Below are 19,454 nucleotides of genomic sequence, written 5' to 3' on the forward strand. Positions count from 1 at the left end.
CTTGCTGCTCATTGTCTTTCTTCGTCCCCGCGCAGTCAGTTACTAACCCCATGAACACCATCCACCCCAGCCTGTATCGGAAAGTCACATAACACTACAGCACAGAAGCAGACCCTTTGGCCCATCTGGTTGATGCTGAACTGTTATTCTGTCTAGACCCATTGATCCACACCTGGAGCACACACCCCATGCATGAACTTATCCAAACTTCTCTTGAATGTTGCAATCAAACCTACATTAGACAAATTGGAAGACTTGGCAAAACAGTGGCAGATGGAATACAGTGTTGGGAAATGTATGATAATGCATTTTGGTAAAAGGAACAATAGTGTGGACTATTACCCAAATGGGGAGAAGGTTCAAACATCAGAGGTTCAGAGGGACTAAGGAATCCTTGTGCAAGACTCCAAGAAGGTTAACTTACAGGTTGAGACTGTGGTAAAGAAGGTAAATGCAGTGTTGGCATTTGTTTCAAGGGGAATAGAATATAAAAGCAAGTAGATAATGCCGAGTCTTTATAAGACACTAGTCAGGCCGCACTTGGAGTATTGTCAACAGTTTTGGGCTCTGTGTCTCAGAAAGGATGTGTTATCATTGGAGAGAGTCCAGAGGAGGTTCACGGAGATGGTTCCAGGAATGAAGGGGTTAACATATGAGGAACGTTTGGCAGCTTTGGGCCTGTACTCACTGGAATTTAGAAGAATGCCAGGGTGGGGGGGGGGGGGGGATCTCATTGAAACCTATTGAATGTAGATAGGGCAAATGTGGAGAGGATGTTTTCTATGGTGGGGGTATCCAGAACTAGAGAGCACAGCCCCATAAATGAGGGGTTGAGGGGTGATCTTTTAGAACAGAAGTAAGGTGGAATTTTTTTAGCCAGAGAATAGTGAATCTGTGAAATGTTCTGCTACAGACTGTGCTGGAGGTCAAGGCATACGAGGTGGGTATACGAGGTGTACCCTCCTATTTAAGGTGGAAATTGATAGTTACCTGATCAGTCGGGGCATCAAAGGATATGACGAGAAGGCAGGTGTATGGAGTTGAGTGGGATCTGGGATCAGAATGGCGGAGCAGACTCGATGGGCTGAATTCTGCTCCTATGTCTAATGGTCTTACAGTCTAAATTTTCTCTGCAATCTTTCAAACTTATTCAATCTTGTTCCTGCAGGTAGGTGAGCAAAGCTGCACATAATACTCCAAATTAGGTCTCACCAACGCCTTAGGCAATTTCAACATAACATCCCAACTCTAGTACTCATACGAAAGCCAGTATACCAAAATCTCTCTTCACGACTCCATCTACCTTTGACGCTTCTTTCAAGGAATTATGGATTTGTATTCCTAGATCCCTCTGTTCTTCCACACTCCTCAGTGCCTGACCATTCACTGTGTAAGTCCTACCTTGGTAACACATGTCTGTATTAAATTCCATCTGCCAATTTTCAGCCCATTTTCCCAGCTGGTGTGATTACAGCATGTAATTCAAGGAACAACCTGGGATGGTGGTTCTGATATCCCTCCTCTTGTTACCATGCCACAGAGTTGATGGTCACCTCCAGCACCTACCCTTACCTGCGGACTTTGGGCTGAATTTCTCCCTGTGGGCAGCACAGACAGCCAGCAGCCGATAGCCAAGCTCCAGGTCAAAGCCTTGTTGGGTCGACACATGGCTTACAACCTGCAGCAAAGAAAAGGAGCAAAATCAACAAGCAACAAGCGATTTCTGCACCACAGGCGCTAGTCTCCCCACCATCAAGGACATCATCGATGCCTCAATAAGGTGACATCTGTCATGCTCTCTTCTCATTACTACCATCAATAGGTGGTGAGGTGGAGATACATCTCTACCAAAGGAGGTGTAAGGCGCTCCTCCCTCTGCTAGCCTGAAGGTCACCCTTGGGCAGGGAGTAGCATCTGCTTAGTCTCCATGTTCAGGGTCACGTGAAGCCATGGGAGCAGGTGGTGGATGATCGTATGAGCAGCCGGTGCAGATCACAAGTCCTGGTTATGGGACCACTGACGCCAGGCAGACAGTCTCTGAAGAGTATGGATAATGGCTGGGGTCACCCGTCTTGTAAAGACACTGCTCAGAAGAAGGCAATGGTAAGCCACTTCTGTAGAAAATTTGCCAAGAACAATTATGGTCAAAGACCATGATCGCCCAGGTCATACAACACAGAATATAATGATGATGATCATCAGGGAGAAGGCACAGGAGCCTGAAGACACACACTGAACATTTTAGTGACAGATCCTTCCCCTCTGCCATCGGGCTTCCAAACAGTCCATGAACCCATAATCCTACCTCACTATTTTGCTTTATTTTTGCACTATTATTTATTATTGTAACTTAGTGATTTTTTTTTTTTGTGTTTCACACTGTACTGTTGCTGCAAAACAGCAGATTTCTTGATGCATGTTGATATTCATAAATCTGATTCTGATTAGAAAGGTATTTAGAGAGAAACTCGACAGACTTTGGAGGAACTCAGCAGGTCGGGCAGCATCTGTGGATGGAAATGGACAGTTTGTGTCGAGGCCTTCACCTGAACTGAAACAGAGAGGTGGGATAATTACAAAAAAGGTGAAAGGAAGGGGTAGGATGACCGCTGGCAGGTTGTAATGGAGTCGGGTGAGGCCGTGGTCGGGCAGGTGAGGCTCAGGAGGTGGTAATGCTGCCAGAAGCTGGGAGGAGATAGGGTTGAAACTGATGGAACATATTAGGAGAGGAAGGTGGACCATGGGACAAAGGGAGGGAGGTGGGGAGGGGAACCGGTGGGGAGAGTGATGGGCAGATAGAAAGGGGGCAGAAAGGGAAACAGGCATGGAAATGGGGGGGCCAGGTAGATCAGAAAGGGCTAGAGAAATGATGGAGGTGGGAGCAGTTACCAGAAGTCAGAGAGTTCATACTGCCAGCTGTGGGCCACCCAGGGTGGCACGGTAACGTAGTTGTTAGCACAACACTTTACAGTACAGCTAACCCAGGTTCAATTCCTGCCCCTCCCTGTAAGGCGTTTGTACGTTCTCACTGGAATTTAGAAGATTGAGGGGGGATCTTATTGAAACGTATAAAATTCTAAAGGGATTGGACAGGCTAGATGCAGGAAGATTGTTTCCGATGTTTGGGAAGTCCAGAACGAGGGGTCACAGTTTAAAGATAAAGGGGAAGCCTTTTAGGACCGAGATGAGGAGAAACTTCTTCACACAGAGAGTGGTGAATCTGTGGAATTCTCTGCCACAGGAAAGAGTTGAGGCCGGTTCATTGGCTATATTTAAGAGGAAGTTAGATATGGCCCTTGTGGTTAAAGGGATCAGGGGGTATGGAGAGAAAGCAGGTACAGGGTTCTGAGTTGGATGATCAGCCATGATCATACTGAATGGCGGTGCAGGCTCGAAGGGCCGAATGGCCTACTCCTGCACCTATTTTCTATGTTTCTATGTTCTCCCCGTGACCGTGTGGGTTTCCTCCGGGTGCTCCAGTTTCCTCCCACAGTCCAAAGACATATCGATTGGAAGGTTAATTGGTATTTGTAGATTATCCTGAGATTAGGCTAGGGTTAAAATCAGGGAATTGCTGTGCAGCATGACGCAAGGGGCCCAATTCCATGCTGTTTCAATCAATCAATCGATAGATATGTGCCTCCTCTAGGTTGAGTTTAGCGTCAACCGAGGAGCAATGGAGACCAAGGAGGGATTGGTCAATGTGGGAACAGGAGAGATAATTAAAATGTCTGATCAACGGGATTGATAGACGTCGTGTTTCTACGTTTCTCATTGGCGAGGAGAACATGCCAGTCCCCAGTCCTCACTGAGAGGTCAGCACTGGAAAGGGTGAACAGCTTCAATTTCCTGGACGTCAACATCTCACCGAGGATCTATCCTCGGCCCAATCACAAAGAAGACGTGCCAGCGGCTCTGTTTTTTTTTTAGGGTTTCGAGGAGATTTGGTACGTCACCGAAGACTCCATAAATTTCTGCAGATGTACCGTGGAGAGCAACTCCGATTGTTTGGATCAGCATCTGGTATGGAGGCACCAGTGCCCAGGGTTGAAAGAGGCTGCAGAAGATTGTAAACTCAGCCAGAATCATCAAGGGCAACAAACCTCCCCACTGTCAAGGACATCTCCAAAAGATGGCGACTCCATCATTAAGGACCCTCACCACCCAGGACATGCCCTCTTCGTGTGGGGGGGGGGAGGTACAGGAGCCTGAAGACCCACACTCAAACTTTTAAGAACTGCTTCTTCCTCTCCGCCATCAGATTTCTGAATGGTCCGTGACCACGTGACAGCATCATTCCTTTTTCTTGCAGGATTTATTTATAGATTTCATGCCACAAGGCAACAGATTTCGTATCACATGTCAGTGATAATAAACCTGATTCTGATCAGTCATGTGTGTTTTCAAAGAACAGGGAAAGAATTCTAGTTTCTCTTCCGGTCATGATGAATGGTCTCAGCATGAAACGCTGACCCTTTATTTCTCTCCATAGATGCTGCCTGACCTGCTGAGATCCTCCAGCATTTTGTGTGTTGCGGGGGGGGGGGGGGGGGGGGCGGAAGAGGAATGCATGCGGTGTTAGTTAAATGGGCTTCCAGGAAGAGGTTAACGAAGTCCACCAGAAGGAATGGACCTGGACACCAGGTTGACTGAAGGTCAGAAGATACAAGAGTGAAGATAACAACGTTAGCTGGATGCGACTCACTTAGTTACTCTGCTGGGACCGCAAACTAATCACCGTATTTATCAATGACTCACAGGCTGGAGTAGGAAGCCACATCATCAGTCTGCCGATGACACAAGGCTAGGCGACACTGTAAGCAGTGGGACACAAGTATCATATTACAGAGGCATATTAATAGATTGAAAGAGGGTAAAAATCTGGCAATGGATGAGATCAATGCTGGACAGATCATGGAAGGACTGCAATGGTTTTGAAAAGCTGAAAGCGAGGAAGATCCCGAAGGAGTAGAGATTTACTGAACACAAGAGATTCAGCAGATGCTGACAATCCACAGCATAACACACACAAAACAGTGTCAGTGGAAACTGTTCAGGCACCCTGAAATAGTAGGCAGAGGTAAGACTGCTCCAAGTGGCTGCCTCTTTGAGTTAATCTGCGGAAACAGCTTTAATTCCTCTCTTGAATGGCTCCTTCTTCCCTTTTCAAGGTGGCTGGGGTTCTATCAAGGCCCTGGTCTACAACGGCACTCAAACCGTGATTTTTCTTTACGGCGGGTGAGTTCCCACTCCTGGAGCTCGCCAGCTGACTGTTTTCTGACATTCTCCAGACACAGCTTGGAAGAAGGCGCCTCTGGAGTGCGACCCTGTGCCACCCTATGGTCGACCGATTCCATGTCGGTGTTGCCGACCGAGGCGTCACGGGAGAAGGAACATCAGGATTTCGCTGCGGCAGGTGTATGGACGGAGGTCTCTGTAGTCGAGCGGTCACACTCACTCTTGCTTTCTCTCCATGGTGGCAAGTTTGCTGCCTATTCTCCAGTCGGAGAACCTCGGAATAAAAAGCGAGGTGGCCGACTGCAACGTTGTCACGGCAACCGTCAGTCTCCCCTTTCACTGTGAAATGGGTGACATCTCTCTGTCCCTCGTTAGTAAAAAAAAGAGGGGGAGCCTGTGGCTTGTCAAACCTTCGGGCAAACAATAGTTTTTTAGTGCAGATCATGGTCTCTCTTTGGCGCTTTGCTGTTGCTTGGTGGCTGGAGGTTGCTGACGGTTTTTGCTGAAGTGGGCGGGGGGGAGGTTGATGTGTGGATGCTTTGCTGCGTGTTGTGTGTGTGTGGGGGGGGGTACTTTGAGGTTCTAACGTGTTTCTGTCATTCATTCTTATGGAGTCCTGTTTCTCGTGTGGATGGCTGCGAAGACTAAGTGTTTCGGGTTGCATACTGTACACGTTCTTTACTGTAAGCAGGAAGGAGAAAACAAACCGCATAGGAAATGCTGGGGGATCTCAGCAGGGCAGGCAGCATCTTTGTGGAGGGGAAATTTGGTTCAGGTTTGGTAACTGAAGCTGGCATTGTATCCACAGGACGGGAGTACAAACCACTGACACAGAACTAAGACAGAAACTGAAATAGAAACCTCCAACCGCCCCCCCCCTCCCCCGCATTTTTAAACCGGCTCTTTCCTGCTGGGTCTAATCCCAACCCTCAAATGTCAATGGCCCATGTCCTTCCTGCTGTCCGACTGGCTGAGTCGTGCCAGATTTTCTAGAGCACTAGGTACTAAGACAGCTGATCACCTTCAGCCGGAGATCAATTGACTCCATGGGATGTGGGCAAGCTTTATAGATCAGCTACATTCCTATTGAATGGTGAAACAGGTTCAATGGCCTACTCCCAGTCAAACGTTTTCTCAATGTCACGACGTGGGCTGGCTTCCCCAGTGTGACTCCCTGGCTTTGCAGCGGCTGGGGAAAGAGGATGTCTGTACTCTAATTCCAGCAAGGTTTCGGTGGTCAGGAAACAGAACTGCACAGACCACAACAGCAGGCTCGCGTCAACCCCGGCAGAAAGTCAGCCAGGGGCTCCTGCTTGCTGTAACCCCACTGCCGCCCAGACACCGGCACAGAGAGGGCAGGGCACCGGCACAGACGGGGTAGGAAAAGCCACGGAGCGACAAACCCAGTCGTGGTTTGGGAACCAAAACAGAAAATGGAACAAACACACAACTGGGTCACTGGGTTCACTTTTGGGACCTTTCGTTTGTAACCAGAATAGAGAGAAAATTAAGAACGACGCACACAAAACGCTGGAGGAGCTCAGCAGGTCAGGCAGCATCTCCAAAGGGTAAGATGGTGGTAGGCTGGGAGCACGTGCAGATGCAGGGGCCTCTGGGGGCCAAACAAAGGTGCTCTTTTCTTTGTGAAATGTGTTTTTTTAAGATCATAGGTCCAATAACAATGAGTATAGCGGGTCCACTGCATCAGTGAGCTTCTTGTTGTTTGGAGTAGCTGGCCAGCGATTCAGAAAAGGGGAGGCCGGCCGGCCGTCGGACCCCGATGGGAGAGTCAGGTCACCAAGCTGCGGCGGGAGGAGCCGGTTTGGGTTTGGAAGAGCTAACTTGGGTGCCGGCTGTGCTGCTGCCTACTAAAAGCACTGGAGTTGGAGCGCGAAGGCAGCATGCAGGGAAAGAGTGAGTGACAGTCCTGGGCATTTCTATTGCAATCGCAAGACCCTGTTGGACATTGATTGCTGCAGGCCTGTTTCCCTTGTTTGGTCGGGAGACACGAGGCAGGGCAGCAGAGTCACCTCGGTTGTAATAAGGACCAAGCCTCAAGCTGCGGGCTCGCCTGCTGCCGCAGTCCAGGTGAAGAGGAGATGCCGGAGGCGGTGTAGCGTGGCGTCCGTACTCAGCTTAGAGGTGGCCTCTCCCATCAGTGCTGCCCACCTGTGTGTAGATCTGTGGAATTACAAGCTGGACTCCTGGGAACCATCAATTTCAGGGACTTTTTGCTCAGGGTCTTGGACTAAGAGAATGTGTTTTCTTCTGTGATTATGTTCTTTTTTCCCTCTCTTGTTATTTTGAATGCATGTATATGTTTTTGCACCTTGGCACCAGATGAATGCGGTCTCATCTGGCCGTATCCACGTATTGTCTGAATGATGATTAAACTTAATTTGATTTTAAGAGGAATAAAATTTGATGTTTTAGACCGAGGAAGTTTATTGGGACTGGAAAGGAAGGGAGAAGAAGCCAAAATAAGGAGATGGGGGTGGGGGGAGGAGGCACAGGAGATTACTACCATCAGACAGGAGGAGATTATTACTATCAGAGAGAAGCAAATTACTCCCATCACGGAGGAGATTACTATACCATCAGAGAGAAGATTACTACCATCAGAGAGATTACTACCATCACAGAGGAGATTACTACCATCAGAGAGAAGGAGATTATTCCCATCACAGAGAAAATTACTACCATCAGAGAGTAAGTACAGGAGATGACTACCATCAGAGAGGAAGTACAGGAGATGACCACCATCAGAGAGAAGGTACAGGACATTACTACCACCTGAGAGGAAGTACAGGAGATTACTACCATCAGAGAGAAGGTACAGGAGATTACTACCATCAGAGAGAAAGATACAGGGGATGACTACCATCAGAGAGAAGGTACAGGAGATTACTACCATCAGAGAGGAAGTACAGGAGATTACTACCACCTGAGAGGAGGTACAGGAGATTACTACCATCAGAGAGGAGATACAGGAAATGACTACTATCAGAGAGGAGGTACAGGAGATTACTACCATCAGAGAGGAAGTACAGGAGATTACTACCACCTGAGAGGAAGTACAGGAGATTACTACCATCAGAGAGGAGGTACAGGAGATTACTACCATCAGAGAGGAGGAGCTCTAGAGGAACTCAGTAAGTCAGACAGCATCCATGGAGAGGAATAATGAGCTGATGTTTCAGGCCAAGACCCTTCATCTTCCCCCTTTCTTCCCAGTCCTGATGAAGAAACCACCCTGCAGTGACCATAAGATATAGGAGCAGAACTAGGCCATTTGGCCCATCGAGTCTGCTCCACCATTCCGTCATGGCTGATTTATCTTCCTTCTCAACCTTATTCTCCTGTCTTCTTGCTGTGATTTTTGACGCCCTGACTAATCAAGAAACTACCAACCTCCACTTTAAATATATCCAAGGACCCACCCTCCATAGCCGTCTGTGGCAATGAATGAATTAGCTAAATGCTATCCAGTTGTGGATCAGAGGACGTACCGACAAACATCCCATCAGACTCTGCTCGAAGGTCCTCTGGAACGCACGAGGATCTTCACACCAGTCCAGAAGCTCCCGAGCTGCTGTCTGGAAGCTGCCTGGGCTTTGTAGATGCTGTGGAACAGAGGGAGATCACATCAGGAGATTCAGGTTCACTTATTTATTACACTTTCAGAGAAGTGCATCGTTTTGCATCAACAACCAGCAGGACTAAGGATGTGCTGGGGGGGCGAGGGGACAGGGGTAATTGTTGCCACACATTCCGTCACCAAGATAGCACCTCACGATGCTCAGAACAACACAAGCATCAACAACAACAAAAACAAACTAAACAACAGTAAAACAAGACAAATAAAAACACACACACACACATAGACACAACCCTGGGGCACGGCACCTCTGGGCCTATGTCCTCGTCCCCAGACTCAGAGACTCACGGATATTGGGCCAACCATGTTCAGTTTCTAGAATGACACAGCCAGCAATCCCTCTGGTTTCTAGAACACACATCCAGCAATCCCTCTGGTTTCTAGAACACACCGCCAGCAATCCCTCTGGTTTCTAGAACACACACCCAACAATCCCTCTGGTTTCTAGAACACACATCCAACAATCCCTCTGGTTTCTAGAGCGCACAGCCAGCAATCCCCCTGGTTTCTAGAACGCACAGCCAGCAATCCCTCTGGTTTCTAGAACGCACAGCCAGCAATCTCGCTGGTTTCTAGAACACACATCCAGCAATCCCTCTGGTTTCTAGAACACACATCCAGCAATCCCTCTGGTTTCTGAACACACATCCAGCAATCCCTCTGGTTTCTAGAACACACATCCAGCAATCCCTCTGGTTTCTAGAGCACACAGCCAGCAATCCCTCTGGTTTCTAGAACACACACCAGCAATCCCTCTGGTTTCTAGAACACACGCCCAGCAATCCCTCTGGTTTCTAGAACACACATCCAGCAATCCCTCTGGTTTCTAGAATGCACAGCCAGCAATCCCTCTGGTTTCTGAACACACATCCAGCAATCCCTCTGGTTTCTAGAACACACATCCAGCAATCCCTCTGGTTTCTAGAACACACAGCCAGCAATCCCTCTGGTTTCTAGAGCACACAGCCAGCAATCCCTCTGGTTTCTAGAACACACATCCAGCAATCCCTCTGGTTTCTAGAACACACATCCAGCAATCCCTCTGGTTTCTAGAACACACAGCCAGCAATCCCTCTGGTTTCTAGAGCACACAGCCAGCAATCCCTCTGGTTTCTAGAACACACATCCAGCAATCCCTCTGGTTTCTAGAATGCACATCCAGCAATCCCTCTGGTTTCTAGAACACACATCCAGCAATCCCTCTGGTTTCTAGAACACACAGCCAGCAATCCCTCTGGTTTCTAGAACACACACCCAGCAATCCCTCTGGTTTCTAGAACACACATCCAGCAATCCCTCTGGTTTCTAGAATGCACAGCCAGCAATCCCTCTGGTTTCTAGAACACACAGCCAGCAATCTCTCTGGTTTCTAGAACACACATCCAGCAATCCCTCTGGTTTCTAGAACACACATCCAGCAATCCCTCTGGTTTCTGAACACACAGCCAGCAATCCCTCTGGTTTCTAGAACACACATCCAGCAATCCCTCTGGTTTCTAGAACACACAGCCAGCAATCCCTCTGGTTTCTAGAACACACATCCAGCAATCCCTCTGGTTTCTGAACACACATCCAGCAATCCCTCTGGTTTCTAGAACACACACCCAGCAATCCCTCTGGTTTCTAGAATGCACAGCCAGCAATCCCTCTGGTTTCTAGAACGCACAGCCAGCAATCTCTCTGGTTTCTAGAACACACAGCCAGCAATCCCTCTGGGCCCAGATAATTTTCGTATCCAATCCCCAACAGAGAGTTCAGACAGAACTTAATTGTTCCTCCTGGGAATGGCTGAGAAATAAGTTCTCTTTATCACTGAGCAAATCAGAGGCTTATTCCTGGCTTTTCACTATCTATACAACACAGCAAAAATAAAAATACTTAAAACAAGATTTATTCGCTTCTGTAAATTAAACAGAATTATAAACGTTGCACCTTGCAGGAAGAGACCATTCAGCCGTCTGTGTACATTTCACACGCACGACCAGGGTCAAGATCAGTTACTACCCCTCAACCATCAGGCTCTTGAACCAAAGGATAACCACACTCATCTACTGAGATATTCCCACAACCAATGATCTCGCTTGAAGGATTCTTCTAGTTACCTCATGGTCTCGTTATTTATTGCTGTTTATTTAAATCTGCATTTGCACAGTTTGTGGTCTTCTGCACTCTGGAAGGGAAGGGGGAAGAGAGGGGGAGGGGGAGGGGTGGGGAGAGGGGGGGTGGGAGAGGGGGGGTGGGAGAGAGGGGGTGGGAGAGAGGGGGGTGGGAGAGGGGGGTGGGAGAGAGGGCTGGGAGAGAGGGGGGTGGGAGAGAGGGGGGTGGGAGAGAGGGGGTGGGAGAGAGGGGGTGGGAGAGAGGGGGGTGGGAGAAGGGGGGTGGGAGAGAAGGGGGTGGGAGAGAGAGGGGGGAGGGAGAGAGAGGGGGGTGGGAGAGAGAGGGGGGTGGGAGAGAGAGGGGGGTGGGAGGGGAGATGGGGTGGGGAGAGGACCAACATGCTCTGGCCCTCTTTTCCCAGACTGCTGATAACAGACATTCCATTCAAATTCCATTGCTTGAACCAACCAATCAGAGAGCCCCATTCAGGTAACTCACTGGCAACCACACTGAACATGCACAAAGGTGATGATATAAAATGCAAACAAGCATTAGAAAGTTAAACTATAAGGAAAATTACAATTATCCAGTCCAATCCAACACACAGTTTCTGCCACCCACTCACCCCCACACCCAGAGTAATTTACCTCACCGAGTAACCTACCAACCCGGAACACCTTTGGGACATGGGGAAAAACCGGAGCACCCAGGGGAACCCACTGGGTGACAGGGAGAACGTGTTGACTCCACACAGGAGAGCGTGGTAAGTCGTGATTGAACGTTGTCTGCTGGTGCCGTGAGACGGTTGTCTCCGCGACCCACACCACTGAGATGACCCACTGAGTGTTTCCAGCACTTTCCACTTCCACGTCAGAAAGGAAGGGCCAATCAGAATTGGAACCAGGTTTCTATCACCGGCACACAGGAGGTCGTGAAATTTGCTGCTTCACGTCAGCAGTACAGTACATAACGTTAAAAAGTACTTTGTTACAGAAAACGTGCAGAGTGTCAGAGCAATGTTGTGTTCATGGTTTCACGGACCGTTCAGTAATCTGACGGTGGAAGGGAAGGAGCCATTTCTGCATTGTTCAGACTCCCTGACGTAGTACTGAGGGAAGGGCACGGTGAGGATCCTTCACAATGGATGCCACCCTCTCGTCCTCAATGGTGGGGACGGTGGTGCCCGTGATGGAGCTGTCTGTCCACAACCATCTGCAGCCTCTTTCGACCACGCCATTGGAACGTCCACATCAGACGGTGATGCAGCCGGTACAGCTGTAGAAACCTGCTCGAGTCTTTGGTTACATACCAAATCTGCTCGAACTCCAAATGAAGTCTAGCCACTGTCGTGCCTTCTTCATGACTGCATCAATACCTTGTGCGCAGGATAGACCGTCAGAGATGCTGGTGACCAGGAACTTGGAGCTGCTCACCCCTGACCCCTCAATGAGGACTGGTATGTAAGGACATAGACAGGAGCAGGAGTCGGCCATCGGGCTCGTAGAGCCTGCTCCGCCATTCAATGAGATCATGGCTGACCTGACCGTGGACTCATCTCCACCTACCTGTCTTTTCTGCATAACCCTTAATTCCCATTCCCGAAGTGCACAATCAATTCCTTGGTCTTACTGACGCTGAGTGCAAGGTTTCTGTTGTGACACCACTCAACCAGCCAATCTATCTCACTCCAGCACACCTCCTCATTCTGTCGAGAGCACATCACAGCAACAAACATGCACTCGATGTCAGTAAGAACAAAGAACTAAACACGAGGAAATCTGCAGATGCTGGAAATTCAAGCAACACACACAAAATGCTGGTGGAACACAGCAGGCCAGGCAGCATTTATAGGGAGAAGCGCTGTCGACATTTCAGGCCGAAACGAAGGGAACTTATGAAGCCCTAACAAGGGGTCTCGGCCACCAGCATTTTGTGAAGAACAAAGAACTGATTATGGACAGAAAGGGTAAGATGAAGGAACACACACAAGTCCTCATAGAGGGGTCAGAAGTGGAGAGAGTGAGCAATTTCAAGTTGCTGGGTGTCAATATTCTGAGGATCCATCCTGGTCCCAACAATTCAATGCAGCTACAAAGAAGGCAAGACAGCGGATGTATGTCATTAGGAGTTTGAGGAGATTTGGTGTCACCAAAGACACTCGCAGATTTCTACAAATGTACCATGGGGTGCATTCTAACTGGGGGGGGGGGGAGCTACTGAACAGGATCAAAGTAAGCTGCAAAATTTGTAAACTCAGTTAGCTCCATCATGGATACTAGCCGCTGTAGTACTCAGGGCATCTCCAGGGAGCGATGCCTCAAAAAGGGGGCGACCATCATTAAAGACCCCCAGTAACCCAGGACATGCCCTCTTCTCGTTGCTACCATCAGGGAGGAGGTTCAGGAGCCTGAAAGCACACACTCAACGATTCAGGAACAGCTTCTTCCCCTCTACTATCGGACATTTGAATGGACAAGGAACCCATGAACACTACCTCACTACTTTTTTTATTTCTATTTTTGCACTATTTATTTAACTATAAATTACTGTAATTCGTATTTTCTCTTTATTATCATGTATTGTATTGTACTTCTGCTGCAAAGTCAATAAATTTCACAGGCCAGTGATATCAAACCTGGTTTTGATTTACAGATGGGGTTTGAGCAACTCTGTCACCACGTTAGGCAGAGCAGAGCCGTCGGCTAAGGAAACATCTTTGAGATGCACCTGCACTAATTGCAGAAAGATGTCAGGTCTCAATGGACTGAGTTACAGGGCGTGGGTAAACAGTCTGGGCCTCGACTCCTGGGAGCGTAGGAGATTGAGGGGTAAATGTGTAAAATCATGACATCGAGAGATAGAGTGAGCAGGGTTGTGGAATCAAAAACTAACAGATGCAGTTTTAAGGTGAGAGGCAATAGATTTAATAAGAACCTGAGACCCTAAGACAGAGGTGCAGAAATAGGCCATTTGGCCCATCAAGCCTGCCTTGCCATTTGATCTCGGATGATGGCAACTTTTTGACACAGTGGCTGGTAGATATATGGAACCAGCTGCCAGAGGAGGTGTGTGAGGCAGGGACATTAGATACATTTCAGATGTGGACAGGTATACACGCAGCAAGAGATCAGAGGGGTATGGGCCAAGGGCCAGGAAGTGGGATTAGCTTGCATGTACATCTTGGTCAGCACGGACATGTGTGGGCCGAAGGGCCTTTCTCTATGCTGCACAACTCAATGTCTATGTTTCCAGCATCAGCTGTTTTCTTTATGTACAATGTACTGTGTATGTTAATCAAAATGGCTTCTTTGTTTTGTTAAGGGTAGGAATGCTTCTTTGTTATGATAAGTGCTTTCTCTCGCAGTTGTTCAGCTTTAGACTTGCTGATAACAGGTTTGTATTCATTTGTTAACCAATGGGGAAATGTTATTTTGTCTTGTGGGGCTGGGAGCTGGGTGGGTTTCCGCGGTCTTTTCAGAGAGTCGGGAAGAGGACGCCAAGGAAGGTAGATGTGTGCGGCACTGCTCGGCCGACCACCGGGATGGTCCCAGGTGCGAGGACGTGGAGGTCGGCGGAAAGCGACGAGGGGTCGAGTGGTTCGATGGTTGAGCTCCAACGATGTGCACTAAACTGACTGAACTCTGATAAGTTTTGGCGCCTTTTTATTTTATTTTCCTTCATATTTACTGTATTGTTAGTAACCTTTTCGTTCTAGTAAAATCTTTAAAGTATATTCTATAACGGTATCTGGTGTGAGTTTGATATTGTGTGTGCGTCGCTGCATTAACTTGTTTTCCACAGCACCTGTGTATACGGGAGGTGGGGTTGGAGAGTGGCTGGAGTTCTTCCCCGAGACATATACCAGCCTGTTGGGCAGGCGTTACATCTATTTACGATATCCCACTGACGGTGAGGCACTGTGTGAGTTATGAACGGCACCTTTGACAAGGGAAAGTGTGGTGCGTGGCCAAATGGTTAAGGTGTTGGACTAGCGACCTGAAGGTTGTGAGTTTGAGCCCCAGCCGAGGCAGTGTGTTGTATCCTTGAGCGAGGCACTTAACTACACATTGCTCCAGTCCACCCAGCTGAAAATGGGTACCGGCAAAATGCTGGGGGTTACCCTCGCGATAGACTGGCATCCTATCTGGGGGGAGGTGGGGTAGTCTCATACTCTCAGACGCTTCACACCACGGAAACCAGCATAAAAGCACTGGCCTGATGAGCCTATAAGGCTCAGGGCAGACTTTAACGTTTTTGACAAGGGAGCACATCCAGGACTGAAATGGCCTAGGACCAGCGTGGATAACTATCATTCATTCAGTGCGCCATGTCCTATGACGTGGGCGATTGTGGTCTTTCCATGACCATGGTTGTTCTTGGCAAATTTTTCTATAGAATTGGTTTGCCATTGCCTTCTTCTGGGCAATACCTTTACAAAATGGGTGACCCCAGCCGTTGTCAATACGCTCCAGAGATTGTCTGCCTGGTGTCAGTGGTCGCATAACCAGGACTTGTGATCTGCACCGACTGCTCATACGACCATCCACCACCTACTCCTGTGGCTTCCTGTGACCCTGATCGGGGGCTAAGCAGGTGCTACACCTTGCCCAAGGGTGACCTGCAGGCTCGCGGAGGGAAGGAGCACCTCACACCTCCTTTGGTACAGATGTACCTCCACCCCGCCACCTGTGTAACTATACTCACCTCAAATCTGAACTAATTCCACAACTGACAGACTCACCTTCAAGGACTCTAGAACTCATGTTCTCAGTTTGTCTGTCTACCTATCTATCCACCTGTCTGTTATGTATGTATTTATCTATTTATATGCAGAGTTAGTCTTCTTTTTGACTATTGTGTGTGTTTTTTAATTGATTCTATTGTATTTCTTTATTCTACAGTGAGGCCTGCAAGAAAATGAACCTCAAGGTGGTAAATACTGCAATGGACAGTTTATGATGTACCTCCTGTATCTAATGAAGTGGTCACTGAGCCTGTGTTCATGCTCCTCTGCTGCTGCAGCCGATCCACTTCAAGATCTGCCCTGTGGTAAATTCAGAGATGCTCCTCTGCACACCACTGTTGTATTTGTGGTTACTTGAGTTCCTGTCGCCTTCCTGTCAGCTTGAACCAGTCTGACCGTTCTCCTCTGACCTCTCTCATCGACAAAGCTTTTTCCACACACAGAACTGCCACTCACTGGATGTTTTATTTTGCTTTTCACACCATTCTCTGTGCAACTCTTGTGATTGTTGTGAATGAAAATCCCAGGAGATCAGCAGTTTCTGAGATACTCAAACTATAGAACCATAGAACATTACAGCACAGAAACAGGCCTTTTGGCCCTTCTTGGCTGTGCCGAACCATTTTTCTGCCTGGTCCCACTGACCTGCACCTGGCCCATATCCCTCCATACCCCTCTCATCCATGTACCTGTCCAAGTTTTTCTCAAATGTTAAAAGTGAGCCCGCATTCACCACTTCATCTGGCAGCTCATTCCACACTCCCACCACTCTCTGTGTGAAGAAGCCCCCCCTAAAGTTCCCTTTAAACTTTTCCCCCTTCACCCTTAACCCACGTCCTCTGGTTTTTTTCTCCCCTAGCCTCAGTGGAAAATGCCTGCTTGCATTCACCCTGTCTGGCACCAACAATCATTGCACGGTCAAAGTCACTTAGATCACACTTCTTCTGACGTTTGGTAAGAGCAACAACTGAACCCCTCCACCATGTCTGCATGCTTTCATGAAATGAGTCGGTGCCACACTGAGCTGGCTGATAGGATATTTGCATTAATGAGCAGGTGTACAGGCATACCTGATAAAGTGGCCAAACTTGTATGTCTGTACCTTGATAATAAATTAACTTTGAACTTTGAAGGTTATTCAAGACCGGGCCAGGCCAGTTTACCTGGAGCAGGGGCTCCCTCTCACCCTCTGGCAGGATTTATCACAGGGCGTGCAGACCATCTCACTGCTTTTAGTGCAATATCAGTGGCTGCAAGCTCCAACAGGCTGAGTGACGCACCAGGAAACAGACACGGCAATCGGTGCCGTGAATGAAAACAGTCAAAACAACAAAAACTCCTCTGTGTTACTTGAAGGCAGCTATCAAAGTGGATTAAAGACCGACAAGCCAAAACAGTTGCAATTTACACACCAGTAACACGTACTATGTAAAGTTCAAAGTTCAAGATAAATTTATTATCGAAGTGCATATGTCACCATATACAACCCTGAGATTCATTTCCTTGCAAGCACTTACAGCAAAATAATTAATAGAATCTATGAAAAAATATACATAAAAAGGACTGAAAAACAACTAACATGCAAAAGAAGACAAATCATGCAAATAATATTTAACACTGAGAACCTGAGTTGATGAGTCCCAGAAAGTCAGTCCACAGGTTGTGGAATCGGGTCAGAGTTGAGGTGAGTGAAATTATCCACACTGGTTCGGTAGCCTGATGGTTGAGGGGTCATAACTGTTCCTGAACCTGGTGGTGTGGGTCCTGATGGTTGAGGGGTAATAACTGTCCCTGAAACTGGTGGTGTGGGACCTGATGGTTGAGGGGTAATAACTGTCCCTGAACCTGGTGGTGTGGGACCTGATGGTTGAGGGGTAATAACTGTCCCTGAAACTGGTGGTGTGGGACCTGATGGTTGAGGGGTAATAACTGTCCCTGAACCTGGTGGTGTGGGACCTGATGGTTGAGGGGTAACAACTGTCCCTGAACCTGGTGGTGTGGGACCTGATGGTTGAGGGGTAATAACTGTTCCTGAACCTGGTGGTGTGGGACCTGATGGTTGAGGGGTAATAACTGTCCCTGAACCTGGTGGTGTGGGACCTGATGGTTGAGGGGTAATAACTGTCCCTGAACCTGGTGGTGTGGGTCCTGATGGTTGAGGGGTAATAACTGTTCCTGAACCTGGTGGTGTGGGACCTGATGGTTGAGGGGTAATAACTGTTCCTGAACCTGGTGGTGTGGGACCTGATGGTTGAGGGGTAATAACTGTCCCTGAACCTGGTGGTGTGGGACCTGATGGTTGAGGGGTAATAACTGTTCCTGAACCTGGTGGTGTGGGACCTGATGGTTGAGGGGTAATAACTGTCCCTGAACCTGGTGGTGTGGGACCTGATGGTTGAGGGGTAATAACTGTCCCTGAACCTGGTGGTGTGGGACCTGATGGTTGAGGGGTAATAACTGTCCCTGAACCTGGTGGTGTGGGACCTGATGGTTGAGGGGTAATAATGGTTCCTGAACCTGGTGGTGTGGGACGTAGAACATAGAACACAGACTAGTACAGCACAGGAGGGCCATTTAGCCAATAATGTTGTCCTGAACCAGCTGAAAAACTAATCAAAAACTAATCCCTCCTACCTACACCATGTCCATATCCTCCATCTTCCTTACATCCATGTGCCTATCTCAACATCTCTTAGAAGCCTCTAATGCAGTTACCCTCTACCACCATACTGGACAGCACATCCTAGGTAACCACTATTCTCTGGGTAAAAAACTTACTTCCTTTCACCATCAATGAATACCCTCTGGTATTAGACATTCAACCCTGGGAAACAGATACTCTGTCCAATCTGTCTATGACCCTCATAATCTCATAAACCTCCATCAGACCTGCCCTCAGCCTCTGCCGCTCCAGAGAAAACAACCCAAGTTTATCCAGCCTCACGTGCCCTCTGACCCAGGCAGCATCCTGGTAGATGCATTCTGCGCCCTCTCCAAAGCCTGGACATCCTTCCTAGAGTGGGGCGACCAGAACTGTATGCAATATTCCAGATGTGGCCTAACCAGAGTTTATATAAAAGCAGTAGTCATTTCGTACAATGATTACTAACTATTTAAATCAGTTTAATGCTGAAAGTGGGTAGCCATACTTACAGGGAGACCTATAGTTTTACAAAAATTTTGTATTTCTTTTACATACAGCATGATTACAAGCCCTTCCGGCCCGATGAGCCCGCTCGGCCCAATTACAGCCTCATGACCAATTAACCTAGTAACCTGTACGTCATTGGAATGAGTGTGGTGATGGGCAGGGTAAGGAGACGTCAGTCCATGGCATCCTCTACTGCCACAACGAAGCCACACTCAGGTTGGAGGAAAACACCTTTTACAGTATTCCAACCTGATGGCACCAACATCGATTTCTCAAACTTCCTGTGATGTTACTCCCCCCCCTTCACCATTCCCACTTCCATCTCTCACCTCATCTGCTTCCCTGCCCATCACCGTCCTCTGGTGCCCCTCCCCCTTCCCTTTCTTCCATGGGTTTCTACTCTCTCCGATCGGATTCCCCTTCTCCAGCCCTTTTTCTCCTTCCCAGCTCTTTACGTCACCCTCCCCTCCCGGTTTCACCTGTCATCTTGTACTTCCTCCTCCCCTCCCCCCACCCCAGTTCTTGCCCTAACTTCTCATCGTTTCTTTCTCCCCCCCGCCCCCAAG

The 19,454-nt window shown here is 48.3% G+C and overlaps 1 protein-coding gene across 2 annotated transcripts in view; it reads right to left on the reverse strand.

Annotated features, from left to right (window-relative positions):
• The window catches only part of LOC140735561 (zinc finger MIZ domain-containing protein 1-like), a 241,122-nt gene that overhangs the window by 178,334 nt on the left and 43,334 nt on the right, over nucleotides 1–19,454 (reverse strand). For both annotated transcript variants that reach the window (XM_073060760.1, XM_073060768.1), the window contains exons 3-4: nucleotides 8,748–8,861; nucleotides 1,573–1,678 (exon numbers count right to left, since the gene is read on the reverse strand). In XM_073060760.1, the coding sequence (XP_072916861.1) occupies nucleotides 1,573–1,678; nucleotides 8,748–8,861 (220 nt within the window). The remainder of the gene's footprint in view (nucleotides 1–1,572; nucleotides 1,679–8,747; nucleotides 8,862–19,454) is intronic.

This window comes from Hemitrygon akajei, chromosome 1, assembly GCF_048418815.1.
Source record: "Hemitrygon akajei chromosome 1, sHemAka1.3, whole genome shotgun sequence".
In the NCBI taxonomy this organism is placed as follows: Eukaryota; Metazoa; Chordata; class Chondrichthyes; order Myliobatiformes; family Dasyatidae; genus Hemitrygon; species Hemitrygon akajei.